The sequence below is a fragment of the Rhamphochromis sp. 'chilingali' genome (assembly GCF_963969265.1).
Source record: "Rhamphochromis sp. 'chilingali' genome assembly, chromosome: 3".
NCBI classification, from domain to species: Eukaryota; Metazoa; Chordata; class Actinopteri; order Cichliformes; family Cichlidae; genus Rhamphochromis; species Rhamphochromis sp. 'chilingali'.
The window spans coordinates 32,077,733-32,092,794 of NC_137931.1; the positions used below are offsets into that span (position 1 = coordinate 32,077,733).

General features: G+C 41.4%; 1 protein-coding gene across 1 annotated transcript; it reads right to left on the bottom strand.

Moving 5' to 3' along the window:
* Positions 1 to 1,422: 1,422 nt before the first annotated feature.
* On the bottom strand, positions 1,423 to 14,246 carry ephx4 (epoxide hydrolase 4). The gene is made up of 7 exons (XM_080879044.1): positions 13,973 to 14,246; positions 10,568 to 10,653; positions 8,355 to 8,512; positions 5,456 to 5,584; positions 5,019 to 5,122; positions 3,616 to 3,764; positions 1,423 to 2,237 (listed from the first exon to the last, which is right to left on the bottom strand). The coding sequence occupies exons 1-7, from the start codon at positions 14,213 to 14,215 to the stop codon at positions 1,997 to 1,999; spliced, it is 1,110 nt and encodes a 369-aa protein (XP_080735170.1). The 5' UTR covers positions 14,216 to 14,246; the 3' UTR covers positions 1,423 to 1,996.
* Positions 14,247 to 15,062: the final 816 nt, after the last annotated feature.

Consider the following 15,062-nt stretch of genomic DNA (forward strand, 5'->3'; position numbering starts at 1 on the left):
TATATATGTGAGAATGAAAGTAAACGGTAAACTTTCTAATAACTATAGTGCTGTTTTACATATTATTTATGTAGATACTTGTTATATAGGAATATATAATGTTTATTGTATTCTCAAAACGTAAGTCATTCATGAGGGCAACATTTGATTATTCAGAATGTAAAAAACTGCACCTAACCTAAATTGCAATTATTGAGATTTCTACATAAATATATATAAAAACCATGAAAATATTGTGTCCCATGGTGTGAAACATGCTGTACCTGAACAGCAGTGAGTGAGTGTGTGTTGGCAAAGCGATAAGACCTGTATAAAAAGTAAACCATAACAAAATGCAATGATTTGCAATTTTTCATTTCATGAGGTTCAAAAAGTTCTGAGTTGGAAGCAAGTAGGCCAGTTTAGCACCCGACTATTCTACTACTAAGTATACTCCAGATACTTCAAATCTTATGAAAACTTTATGTACTGTCAGTGATGAGATATTCAGTCTTTATAAGTTTATGCTGAGGAACATTATTCTGAAAATGTTCCACAATTTTTTTGTAGGTTAGTCAACCTCTACCCAAGCATTTCTGAGACACTCTTCCCCTCTAAGATGCTCATTTTATACCCAGTCATGTGACTGACCTGCTACAAGTTAACCTAATGGTAAATGGCCTGTATTTGTATAGCGCTTTACACATCCAGTCATCCACCCATTCACACACTGGTGATGGCAAGCTACATTGTAGCCCGACCGGGACTGTCCAAGCCCAGGCTCGAACCAGCAACCTTCGGATTACAAGGCGAACTACCAACTCTTGAGCCACGATCGCCCGTAATGTTACAGTTTGTTCCTTCAGTTGTCTTTTTAGTACCGCTTACACTCGCTGCCTTTTGTTGTCTTTCTCTCAACATTTTAAGGAAGTGTTTCCGTCATCAAATTCAAAATCAGCCAATCCTTGTCATGGAACAGTAAAATGTCTCAGTTTACACAATATGTTTTCTGTGTTATATTGCGAACAAAATATGGGTTTATGAGATTTGCAGATCATTCTGCTTTCATTTATACAGCGTCCCAACTTTTTTTGGAATCGGGTTTGTAAATATCTGTCTGATGAACACATCTCACCTTATTTCCACATGAACATTTCTGTTTGCACACAGTGGAGGTATAAATATGCAGTGCCACTCAGCTCTGTGCTATATTTAACAGAGCATCCATTGCTATTTCTGGTAGTTCTTTTTAAATCTGAGACAGTAACAGACACACAGAGGGGCATCTGGAGGTTTTCTGCTTTTAACTTCAAATCCGTTATTATCTTTTTTTTAAAAAGCAGTGAAGTCTGACAGTTTGACACTTAGTTTATTTATAAAATCAAATGGTGTAGACCTGGCTCAGTGAATTTCAAAATGCAGTGTGTAGGAAGAGATACAAAATAGTACAATAGTCAACCATCACTGACATTTCTATACAGGAAGATAACATTCTCTACATTTGAGCATTAATCTTCGAGGGGAAAAAAAAGCTTTTTTCAGCAACACTACCTGATAAAGGGAGTGGGAGGGTTACGCCTCCCAAAGGACTGTGCCCAAAGTGGAGTGGAGCGACCCGTTGAAACACACAAGTATAGCAGGCGACGCCACATCCCCAGTCTCGCAGGACATCGTTACACTGCGACAGCTCGAAAGTTAAAAAGGCACCACACAATACAAGTCACAAAGGAGATTCTGCCACACATTTGTAATGCTGAAACCGACAAACTTTAAGGCGGATGTCGTGTGCAAAAAACATCTTGAATATGTGTCACGCGTACTGTTCGGTGTCCTCTCTGGTGAAGTGTGCTTTGATTTCTTCCTTTACGGCTGACTTCTTTAAAAAATATCTGAAACATGTGAAAGATTTAAAGAATGATTGCATTATCACTATGTTGCTTGGTGTCACAGGCACATTCCAGGCTTCCAGGGAGTGAGTGGGGAGAGGAGAGGTGCTGGAGGAGGCCTCGCTGTGGATTTAGTTCCTGTAGCTTTTACGTCCCTCGCCCTCCTTGAGGAAGGTCCATATGAGGGTGTTTACGATATCGGGCTGGTCCTGCTGCAGCCAGTGACTGGCCCCGGAAATGATGTTAAGACGGAAATGATTCCTGATGTAGAGGCGGCAAGCCTCGGCCATTTCCTGTTCCAAGAAGGCATCCCGCTCTCCCCACAGCAGCAGCACCGGAGACCTGACGTGGTTATGGCTCAGAGGGAGGGAGCTACAGAAAGAAAGGAGCGACATGAAAAGCCTTCAGTTGATCACATTCGTCCCATATTCTCTTCACTGGCTTCCTGTTATCTCCAGAATTTAATTTTAAATCCTTCTCATTACATACAAAGTTCAGAACAATCAAGCCTCATCGTATCTCACACGACCTCAGAGTACCTTATTATCCCGACAGAGTACTTCTCTCTCAGACGGCACAAAAACTTCACAAAACTATATTTATCCCAGCAACATTAAACTATATTTAATGTAGCTAGGATTGACTCCGAGCTCCTCACAACCATGTTAAGGATAAGTGGAAGAGAATGGATGGATGGAGGGATTCATGTCCATTCATGTCATGTACCAGATTTCCGATGGACCCGCAGCACCTGGGTCTTAATTTAACATCCTGTTCTGTAGTATCACAGTTGTTAAACATCACATGCAGTACGGCACGCTTCTGCCGAGACGTCCTCCAGCCTCCATCCTGTCTCAGACCAGAAAGCAGATATACATTTAAAAGGATGGCTGAATGTTGACTGTGCATTCACCTATTTTTGTCCCCTCTGCATTTAGGTATGCTATCCACGAACAGACAGACTAAGTGGGCATGGGTCACTGAGATTTCTTTTACGTAAGCATACAAAAGCTACTCTGAGATAACTCATTGCTTGAGAAGGGAGCAGATGGCCCGCTCAGCCATGCATGTATAGGTCACATGTCAAAATTGCATGCACTGAGATTTTCTTCGATCTCGTTTATGCGGACCATTGTTTGCCAGTAAACGTGTAGGAAAGATGTGAATGTGAATATGAGACAGTATTGTAGCACTGACAGAAGTAGAGGCTCAGTTTTCTGTTCCCCCAGAGTTCTGACAGTAGATGGTGCTACTAAATGCAAACTACACAACAAAAACCTCGTTTATCCTTGGAGCGTAGAACATAACGTTTATTAAACTGACACAACTGAAAATTACTTTTCAAGCATGAACAAAAACTCAACGAGTAAAAAACATTTAAAACAGCTATTTTCTGCTATGTGTCTGGCAGTTTACTGCTCATTTATTTTGCAGCTGACATGACCGTGGCAGTCTCAGCTGAGACTGTGGTGCCAAAACACTGGGCCTGTCCTTGCACCTCATCGTGGAGCGCTTTCTCTGAATGTTTAGAACTGAACTGTGCATACTGCTGATCTTCAGTATTCCTATTTTAATGTAAGAGAGCAAACTTTTATTTGGTGTGTTTTTAACAGCTTTTTAGCTTTAATATTATTCTTTGATATCTTATAAATCATACAGATTTTGCTTAACACATATGACATATCACTGTTATATAGAGATTTTAAAAATCCTTTCACATAATCCATCCTTGGCTGAGTGAATTCCCCACCTGAAGACATTCCTGTAATAGTTGAGGGCTCCTGTTAGAGCTCCCGGTTGTGAGAGTGCGTACAGGTAGGCTTCCAGATCCTCTGCGGTGAGCCATCGGCCTTTCCTGCCGATCCCTGTGCTGCGGCTGGTGAACAAAGCCTTCAGAGCCTGCAGCAGAGACACAGCAGCAAACACTGAGTGAGGTTTGCATGGGCGGTACGTTCTGATCTAGACAGCATTCACTGAAGGACGTCCATGTCGCTGTAATGCGAGTCAGAAAAGGTACTTCTGTGGTGAAATCAGCTCTGATGACCTTCAGTCACAGCTCTGGCTCTCTGACTCTCTGCTGGCTCGACGACACTGCATGCTGTGCACCAGCGCGAGCATATGGCAGCATTCTTTCATTTAATTAGCAAAACTCTGACATATTGATTATACTAGGTGATATAACACCAGTGTCTTAGAAATGCTTAAATAATTATAAAACAAGGAATTTAAATAGAAAGTAGTTTTTAGTTTTACAGTGACATTAAACTCACAATAAGCGGAGATTTGAGGTGGTTTGGATCAGTGTTTGTCATATTTTGGCTAACCTTTCACCTTTTCTCTATTTCCTGCATGTGTGGTGTGCAAATCAATGATGGTATACTGTAGAAATCCTCAGCCTGTGGTGAAAACTGCAGGGAAATCTGGGCAGTTACAAAAAGGAAAGACTTGGTTTGAGGTGTTTATCATTGTTTTAAACTAACAGCAATACACACACAGACACAGCAAGCTGTCCTCGTTTCAACACATCAGCATTTTCTCTGTGTCTTTGCTTTCACAACAACTGATTAACTGCGTATGAGGTGTTTAGTAGTCTGTAAATTGTAGCTACAAAAAATAACCCGAGGCACTGCTCTATGCGCTATGTGTTAATTAGCTGTTGATGAACCGAGTCAGGTTAGTCTTTATTTTCAGTCTACATGCTAACTAAGGTAAGCTAAGCTCCCAGCTGTTGCTTAATATTTAATGAACAGACATGAGAACAGTGGCAACCTCACATCAAACTCCAGGAATAATCAAGCACCGGAAATACTGAGAGAACAACTAGAATCTGATCACTGAAAGATAAAATACAAACTGTGTGTATTTGTAAATCTTCTAACACGAAGACAAGATAATATTAAGTACAATTACTTTTAAACAATGGGAAGAAGAAGATAACAAAATTGAGAAAATAAGAAATTAAATGATTAATTACTAACAATATTTTAAAAATCCGGATATTATTTTGTAATAATCTGTAATCCACACATTTCCTGCAGTTTGACCTGATGTAAACACCAAAAATAGACACTGCTCGTAATGTGCGAGGTACACTATTGCACATGCACGTCCACACACGACCTTGACATTGAAAGTCCACACACAACAGACCACCTTGAAATCATTGATGGAGAGCATGAGCTCTGGGAAGCGGGGCAGCTGGAAGAAAAAGTAATGACTGGATTTCAGCAGCTGGCTCGGGTGACGCAGGGCATAATCTGGAGGAGAGGAAAGGAGAAGAAAGGGGACATTTAGTTTCTCGACATAATTAAAGGGCAGGTTTCTTGTGGACATGATAACTCAGGTGCCTCTCTGTCTGCACCATTTAAACCAGCTGTTCCAGCTTCATATTAGCCTCCTCTAATTAGTGTCTCATCAACTTGCACTTAATGCAGAGGAGGATTTGCCAGATGGATGCAAACATGCAACTGAAGTAATAACACTTCCTAATTATCATTAATAATTACAGTAATAACCCAAGAGTCAAACCAGAGCTTCTCTAATTAGCGTGGAGAATACTGATTTTCCAGCACACCGTCCTGAAATCATACCTGTGAACACAGACGGATGCGGACAGTTGAGAACAATGAGTTTTGTCACCATCTCGGGGTAGTGAATCGCAAACAGCCACGCTATGGTCCCACCCCAGTCGTGGCCAACGAGGCAACATCTGTTGTAACCTTGGAAGAAATAAAACACGAATGAAGGAAGCTGGAAGTCCATTCTAACGTTAAACCTAAGCAACAATCTCTGTGGCTCAAAAGTGAAGCCAACATAGTGAGCAGCAGCAGGGAGGATTTAATGGCTTTGGTTGAAGCTGTATACCGACTGCTTTCTTACATACAGGATGTCAGTGGGGTACTTTGAACTCTTGTTGGGTTGAACTGGATGTGTCTGCAGCATTATTTTACTATGTTTAAGTCATAATATATTTAGTACCGGAGTGCGTTTTGAGCTACAGAACACTTGTTGGCAAATGCAATGGTCATTTTGTCAGATGTCTTCATTTAAATCCGAAAAATAAAAAAAATATATAAACCAAAAAAATCACCCAGCGAAATTACATCAGTGTAATTTCATAGCTGTCTGCTGTGCTTGTGCTATAGCTGCAAAATGGTAAATACGATTCATGCAACTGGCCCTTTGGTTCGTAAATGGTCCCTTACGGTTAAAAAAAAAAAAAGAGGATAAAAAGCCCCAAATTGACACAGTGGGTGATGCCACAGGGTCTAGCCACTTTGTTACACTGATACAGTCCATTGTGTAAAAAAAAAATTTTTTAAAAATGCCACTGCCTGAAAATCACTGTTGACTTTCTCAGAGGACATTTACACTCATCAAAGGATGGATTTCATGACATTCAGCCAAATGCTGACCAAAGTCAAGGCTTCAGTCTGATCACATTACTGTTGCAGTTGCTACAAACTGATCCCCTTACCTGAGGTCGCACCATTTACACCTACTAATATGAATCACCCCAGCAGGCCCACTGATGTTGCTGATGCTACAGAGGAAGAGTCTATAATCTTAGACGGGGAACTACATCTGGAAAATAACAGAGCACCACGGCTCTTTCAGCTGTCCGCCTTTTGGGCTGTTAGCAGTTTACTGAAAACGCTGAAATCTGCTACCGACATGGTAACTAGCATAACATGTGTTCTGTGAATGCAGGCAGCTGGGTGGCTCTCATTGGCTCTAAGAGTTGATCACAGATTAGAGAAGAGCAGTTATCAAACAATCAGTGCTTTCCTTCTTCCACTGAAATGACCATTAAGTGATTTGCTCAGCAATGTGCATGACTGAGTGCTTAGCTCCCAAAAACCTGTTAGGTAATTGACCGGGACAGCCAGAACAATGTAACGAGATGCAAAACATCGTGATAGAACACTTGTGGCTTTTTAAAAAGCTACAATATAAAAAAAAAAATCAATGGTTCAATTTAATTTGTGCAGTGCACAGAGCGTTACAGACTGATTGCAGTTCCTTCCAGCATTTCAAAGATGCACAACCTCTCAGCTTAATGTTTTGATGTTACAGGCCACAGCTTGACTGTTGTGGTCGAGTTTCACCTCTCATTGATTCGATTTATAGCTGCAACAGGCAGCTGCAGAAAGCTTTGTTTAATCCTTCCATTTTCCTGACTGCTTTTCCAATCCTTGATCATCCAGTCACTACCTGAAGGATAAAAGAAATTTTGAAACATAACACTAAACTGAAGAGCCAGATATTACCTATGAATGACTTTGAAGTAATGAACATGTAAATGTAACACATGATGTGATCACAAAGTTCACCAACTCCAGGTGTTAAAAAAGGAAAGTGATCTGAAAATGAAAGTAGGGCTGGTAAAGTTGTATCACTGCTGAGGAAATAGCTTTTCCTCAGCAGTGATAGGTTTTTTTTTTATTTTTATGGTTTGGGTTGCAAAATTTTATGATCACTCCTCATTTGTTTACCTCAGAAAAGTTTAAAAGGCAGAATTACGTCAGTGTTTAACAATGTTTACGCCTTCTTCTGTCACATTTAACTGATTCATCTTTGATTATTAGGTACTTGCTGAGTCCTGGAAATTTCAACAGTGCTACAAGGAAACTTAAACGGACAAGAACAAGAGCGTCAGATAACCAGAAAGGTTGTAGGCAGCAGTTTAGAGAGATTATTTGAAGCCCTATATTTTAAGTTCAAACTGCATTTGAAATGAAAATGCTGCTAACAGTTCCTCTGCCTTTCGTGTGTCTTCCATTTGTGTTTGGCTACCATGGAGGAGTGCGACCGACAGAGTTTCATGCCCACGTTTTGGTTCATTTTAACCGTGTGTCTGCGTTTCCAGATCTACAGAACTCCTACAGTAAAATATTGCTGTAATAAAACAGAAATTTTCTTTGATACTGAAAAGATTGAAGAAAGCACCTCAAAGACTATGCAGGAAAATCAAGACACGACCTTTTCGGCTTCCTTGTAATTGACACTGAAACAGCCGTGTTAACACATTTAGATGTGAGGCGACAGGTGTGAAGGAGAATGAAAGGGCTCATGTCCACTGAACACAATCTTCAGCGACATTTCAGGGCTGAGACAGATTACCTGATAGAGTGTGTAAGCCGTGCTGAAATGACAGGAAAAACACTGAGATACGTTGGCCAGTTAAAGAGCAAAAACTGTCATTCTGGCCAGATAATCATTAGCTGGTATGTGCACACCACCTCAGGCTAGCTCCCTGCCAGTGTTAGCACGCAGTCAGCAGGCTTTGGGCTCTGTATCTGCAGTGTCCCATGTTCACTTAGAATGAGTCACAGGAAGTTTGTCATGCCGTGCTGCAGGCCTGAAGGCTGTCCACGGCGTAACATTGATAAACAAGTTTATTTTTGACCCAAGTAGCTGTCAAAACACTCTCCGCTCCTCGGACTGATTCCGAGATTACAGGCACGCAGTTCTCCCGTGTTTCCTCACCTAAGTACTCCACAATATCTTTGACATCCGTGACCAGGTATTCGAAGCGGTAACTCTCAGTGGAGAGCGGCAGGTCGGACTCCCCGTAGCCCCTCATGTCGATGGCCACCACACGAAATTCACTCTTGAACTCACGCAGCTGGTAACGCCAGGAAAACCTGAGGCACACACACATTTGACAAGTATTATTGACAAGACGATGCAGGTTAATGCCTGTTTCTCATGGATATAGAGATTTTTCAATTTAAGTTTATTGACATTTATATTACATATAATACATAAGTAGGTAAAAACAAAATCACAGTTATGTAACAAATTATCAAAAGCTTTCAAAACGGATCTAAAATTAGACTTCAAACCTTCAAAGAAACCTTATAACGGGGACAGTGTTTAATGTCTTTAAAAGCGTAAAGATAATGTGTCATTTATACAGCTAAGGAACAAGAAAGTAATTTGTGCCTAAAACACTTTATGAACCCCTTCTACAGTCTTACTTTTGCTCAAACATTCATTCATTTTCTACTATGGTGGATTTAAAGCCCATTCTCCTCTTTTAGGGGTTCTTCCATTTCTCCTAATGTAGTTAGACAGCAACATCGCACTTCAAAACAAGGCAGTTGAGGTGCTTCGGGCACCTGACTAGCATGCCTCCTTAATTCCTAGAGATGTTTTAGGCATGTCCCACTGGGAGAAAACCCCAGGGCAGAGAGATTATATCTCTTGGCTGGCTTAAGACAGTGTCCCCCTGAAAGAGGTGGCCAAGAAGAGCGAGATCTGAGTATCTCTGATTAAACTGCTGTCTGACAGAGACCTGAATAAGTAGCAATAAAGGTATGGACATATGGATGATTTGCGTAATAAATTATTTTCTCTCTTCAGGGTAAATATGTGTGTTTTTCACAATTCTAGCAACTTCCCTTGTTTTCTGAACTCGCGTCTCTTCTCAGGATTAGCATGAGAAGCACAACGAAGTAAACACTCTATGTTTTCTATGGTGACGTACGGCATTTATCCATCATGCCTCTTGATAAATGACTTTTGCTTAGGACACACCTGTGCTTCCTCACTCCTAGCTCCTCCACAAGCTTTCTTTCTCCTTCAGGAGCAATTAAGGAACTGATAGCTGAAGGAATATAATTTCCAGGCCACAGAAGGTGAGAAGATGCAAGGAAGGATAAGTTAACAAAATGGAAAGCCTCTTGTTTGTCTTTTTATCTCCAGTCCCAGAGTCTATGACACAGACTCTTTCTGTTAAACATCTGGGGTCTCTAAGTCCAAACAGCACATTACGCAAGTGTGTTCACAGGCCTTTCCCCGCGATTACGATTCTTACAAACCAACTTTGCAAACTCTCTTTTAGAAACTAGCACTCAGCTTTCTTTCCAGCTGAGTGAAGGTCACCTCTGGATAATAGAAGCTGTTTTAGATTCTAATCCGCCCACTGATGTGGACTGGGATGACTTCCTAATTGAAGATCTTGTCAGCCCCCCTCCTCCTTGTCCTCTTCCTCCTCAGCCGAGTAACGGGGGGAAAAGCAAAATGCAGAGCCCTGCCTGTGATTCTGATGAGTCAGGATAAGATCCCGGCTCTGAACCCTTAGATCTTTGAATACAGAAGAGGGCTGAAGGAAAATAAGCCCCTTGCAGCCCTCCATCCCCCTCCTGAACACAAAGTCTCATCTTTCTTATTTCTGAAAGGGAATTAGCACATTTTAAAAAGCACTCTTTCCAAGCACCTCAGTACAGTTTCATCGTTCCTCTGAAGGATATGTCAAGTGAAGCAGAAAGAGCTCCCCTCTACCGTTAATTAATCCCTGTCCTGTCCGCAGCTTAGATAGCATGCTAGAGATATGGACGGGCTTACAGTTCTTGACAAGCTCTTTGGCCCTGATCCAGACGCAACACTCAACATCATTTTTCATTTCATATCAGGAGGAAGAGAGCTTGAATGCTTTGGACCCCTTTCCCCCGATGGCAAATCATGTCTGTGAATGAGGACTCCTCTCTGCTGGCTTGGATTTGTTTTTGCAGGCCCACAGCCAGATCGCAGAGATTTAACACTGCTGCTGAGCAAGGGAGGAATCCTCATAATGGAAATTTTAGAGAGATGACCAATGCAGCAAATACCAAATACAACTGCACAACACAACATCTTACAGTCTGGTTTAGAGAAGCTTTTACTGTTACTCTGACCCTGATTTGCCTCTGACCTACCAGAACTCAGGGAAGCCGTGCAGAAACAACATGAGGGGCTTTCCTCTCTCACCAGCAGCAACATAGTGGAACCTGAGGCCAGACTCCTGCACAGAAACAAGACACACAAAGACACATTTGCACATGAACACTTCAGCCGTCACTTTTATCCAAAGCCATTTAGTGAACACAACGGAACAAGCCAGCGCTCCTAAGTGACTGTTACTGAGGGGAGCTGCAGGGAAAACTACTACGGGGAAACAAGACAGGAATAGCTCGTTTTCTTTTGAGCCATTAAATAAGAATCAGTGTATCACAAGCTTGTAAAATCATGTTTACTGGACCTGAAACACTCTTGTGAATTTGTTTCTGCAGAATACTAAGTGCTCTAACAAACTTCAAGACTCCTTCAGGAAATGTTTGTAGACATTTAAATGTACATGTGTAATTTTAACACAAAAGAAAATTATGACAACACCTGCCCACATTTCTTACATCCACATTTAATCTTCCTAAATAATCTAAAGTGCTATAATATGCAAATGTTTCATTTTGAAAGTTTAAAGACAAGACAAGCAGTGTCCCCAATATGTCAAACTAAAGGCTCATGAAAGATAAATAAAATTATGCAGAAGACACCTACAATATTTCCATCTGATGGAAAAAGTGAGAGTAGAGAAGAAGAACAAGTTAATGTAAACACTTGTGTTTAAATAGTTGGAAGTTCATTAGATTTAACAGGGTTTGATTTTTTTAAATCTTTTTAAGAAACATATCAAAGCTGTGCCTCAGAAATGTGGGGATTTTTTATTTTTTTTGCTTTTCTTTCTCATATATCACTGTTTGGGGTTCTGAGAAAGAACAACAAATACTTTAAGTGCGCATTGTAGGCTTGAGATTATTGAAGCATCTCTACACAAGGCAGTCAGGTGAATCAAAAACAGGAAAATACGGCTTAGACCTTTGCAATAAACTGGTGACCTGCTCTGGGCGTAACCTTCCTCTCACCCTACAACAGCTGAAATAGATTTCAGCATTAAACAGAAGCAAAGAGGAAAGCTGCGCAATAGCGGGCTGACACAAAAAGTCCCCTACTTTACTCTAAAGTCCTTAACCCACCTGAAGCTTCAGGTTCCTGCACTACACTTGTGTAAGCTACATGCAGGACTGCTTCCTTAGTTGTGATATCACCAAACTCCTGCCTCTACAGACATGTTGCTAAGATGGATTTAAGTTGGGCATATTCTAGAGTCAAAGTCAGCTGATAAAGTTGAATTGATTGTTCTTGATAAAGTTCAATAGCTCAAGTGAGATAATAAGAAGCCAAAGGTGTTTCTGTTTTTAGGCAGTGGGGGCAGATTTAGTTCCTATTTAGCAAAACGAAGCATTGTAACAAGAAACTTCAGGGTCACTTTATTGTGCTTGCTCTGCTTGGTTTAGAGGCTTCGCGGCTACACTTAGGATCAAATTGCAGGTGATGCGAAATAACATCCGCAGTAATCATTATATTAAGAAAACCGAGTATCAGACAGGTACTTGTATATTGAATGATTTTGTTCTAATACATATAGTTTTATAATTCTGTTGATGAATTTTATGTCACATGTTGAAATGAAATGGGTGTTAGCGCACTTCAAAATGCTACTGCTTGGACTAGAGTCTATTATAAAACAAATCAAATACAAAGAAAGCAATATTATTGGGCTATTTAAAGAGAAAGACAATCCCCCACAATCCCCACCTTGAGGTGTTATTAGGTGTCAGATAGAAAAGCTTCTCTGTTTTTATTTAGTGGGGATTAGGTGCTTTGGAGGATCTGAGGTTCTTTCTCTGAATATATCAGAAAACCACAGTCTCTGCAGATTTAGCAAATATTAGGATAGATTTCTGAGTGATGTGCTTTTTGGATGGTCAGCAGGATTTGTGCTGATCTTTCCAATGTGTTTGAGTATGTGTACAAGTTTTCTTTGTGTGAGCAGGATAGTTATAAATATTATTTTTTCTGTTGACACTGTCAGTGAGCTGGACAGACAGAGCAGAAATGCAGGTTTTCCCTTCTTCATATTGAATTTTACTTACTATTTTTAGCCTCTCATTGCGACATGGTGGGACAGTGGTTAGCACTGTCACATCACAGTAAATCCTCCGGACAGCAGAGGGTTTCTGTGTAGAGTTTGCATATTTTCCCCATGCCTGCAAGCTCCCTCTGGATACTCTAACTTCTTCCCACGGTCCAAAGTCATGAATTTTAGGTTAAGTGGTGATTCTAATTGGCTATTGGTGTGAATGTGAGTGTGAAAGGTTGTCTGTCTCTCTGTATCAGCCCTGTGACGGACTAGTGACACGTCCCGGGTGTACCCTACCTCCTGCCCTATGACAGCTGGGATAGGCGCCGGCGTAACCCTGAATTGGATAAGTGGAAACAATGGATGGAGTGGATGAATGGTATTATGGATGGATATTTAGCTGTTCATCCCAATTCATTTTAATATTTGATCAAATTTTATTTGCAATTTTATGGTTCTGTAAAGTAATCTGCTTCCATGGACATATACTTGCAGTACTTTTTTCTTTCTTGTATGGTTACACGTCAGCAGATTTATTCTGTTCACTTTAATTATTTCCCCTGCACCGTGTTGTTTTCAACCAAACCCTTCATGCACTGTGCTCACTGCAGATCAGATTCATTTGCTCATGGAAAACTTTGGTTTATGACTAAGAAGCACATGCTTTAACAGGCACATATGAGTGTTCTTGCGCTAAAACAGTGTACATGTATTCTAGTACTTGTTTAAGGTATTTGTCATTCTCTGCTACTTTTGTGGAACATTTATTTTTAAACACATTGCTATTCTCCAACAGATCATGAAGTAGATCAGAATTCCTTCTTATATTAATACGTTACTAATGACAATCCCATAATATAAGAATGACAGGTACACGCTGCTGTACTTGTCATGCTTTAAGTACATCTTGTGTTGGTAGTCATTCCGAAGTCTAGGATGTGAATAATTCTTCCACCCCTCACATCGGGACATGCTTTGATATTTTAATTACATAATCCTGAACACACACTGTAGGTTGGTAGTTAGAGGCTGGCAGCACGCTGCATGCAGAGACGTGAGGCGGAGGAGCTGTTCTTTCAGCACCACCTGAGCTCCGCGCCAGCAAGCCTTGACTCCACTAAAAACATTACAAATAAATAAATAGAAGCGCTTCGCAAAAACAAACAGACGCTTCGAGATTGTGCTAAAACATCGGGCCCCGTTTGGATTTTCACGACGCGACACGGCGGAAAGGTGTTGAGGCGGGGTTTTTTGCTTTTTTTACACGTGAACACCCTGGCGTCCGTACACACACATACACACACAAAGGCTGTTACCCTTACAGACACCTTTCATGTCCAAGTGCGTGCGCGTCTCTTACCTTGATCCTAACATAACAGTGGGTTCCCAAGGACGTGTCATTCAGACAAGCCGGGGGAGTTTCACGAATCACCCATTGGAAGGTTGTTGTCGGCCTTAAAACGATGTTCCACCAAAGTTTCAGCAGGGCTACGATGGCGCAAAGAGCACAATAACCGTATATCAATGACCAATACCCCAAAACTCTGATTTTCAGCGCAAGACTGATTAAAAATATCAGCAAGTTGTGGAGCACTCTCGCCATCTTTACATTGCCGCAGGAAATCAGCCCGGATCACGTTACCTATTGATTGATTTCTGTTAACTGGTCGTTTCTGTTTAAACACCGCTCTGACAATGCCGTCGTTTCTTTACCAGCGCATACGCACGACTGTCTGAAGGGAGGATCCCAACAAGCAGCTGAATGGGACGGTGGCAAGAGCATCACGTCAGATTTCACGCGTGCGTGTGACAGCCGTGGCTGTTTGGCAGGAGACCGTGTTGTTGACTATACAAGGCAAGTCCGAAATCGAGCAATAAGCGTCTCGATGCGGAGCTTTACGTTGATTTACATTGAACAGCTAAGAGGCGCTGTTAGGCAGCAAAACCTCCGGAGGAAAAAAAATCACTGCAAAGCACCACGGCTTCACGCTGTTATGGCAACAAAGCTGCGATAAAAAAGAAAAAAAAAAAGGTCTGCGTGACTTCAGCTCATCATCAGTGAAATAATCCCCGTTATTTTAAATTATCTCACCAAGCGCTTCATGAACAATAAGTGGCGGTTTCCCGGTTTAATTAGCAGGTAGGCTGTGACTGCGCATTGATATGTTAATGAGATGCGGTGTCACAGGTGTGTGGCTGTCAAGTCTACTAAATCACACACGGACACGAGCAGGTCAATTATTCCGTTAGAAAACCGAAGCGGGGACCGGATAACACACATCAGAGGCCAGTTAACCGACTTTGGATTAGCTTAACCCCTCACGTGGCTGGATATGTGGAATCGATAAAGACCTCTGTACGCTCACGCGAATATATGGAGGCCCAACCATGGCAAAATGAAGAAATCCTTTCCCCAGCTATTCACAAGGGCTCGCTACAGCGGACAGCTC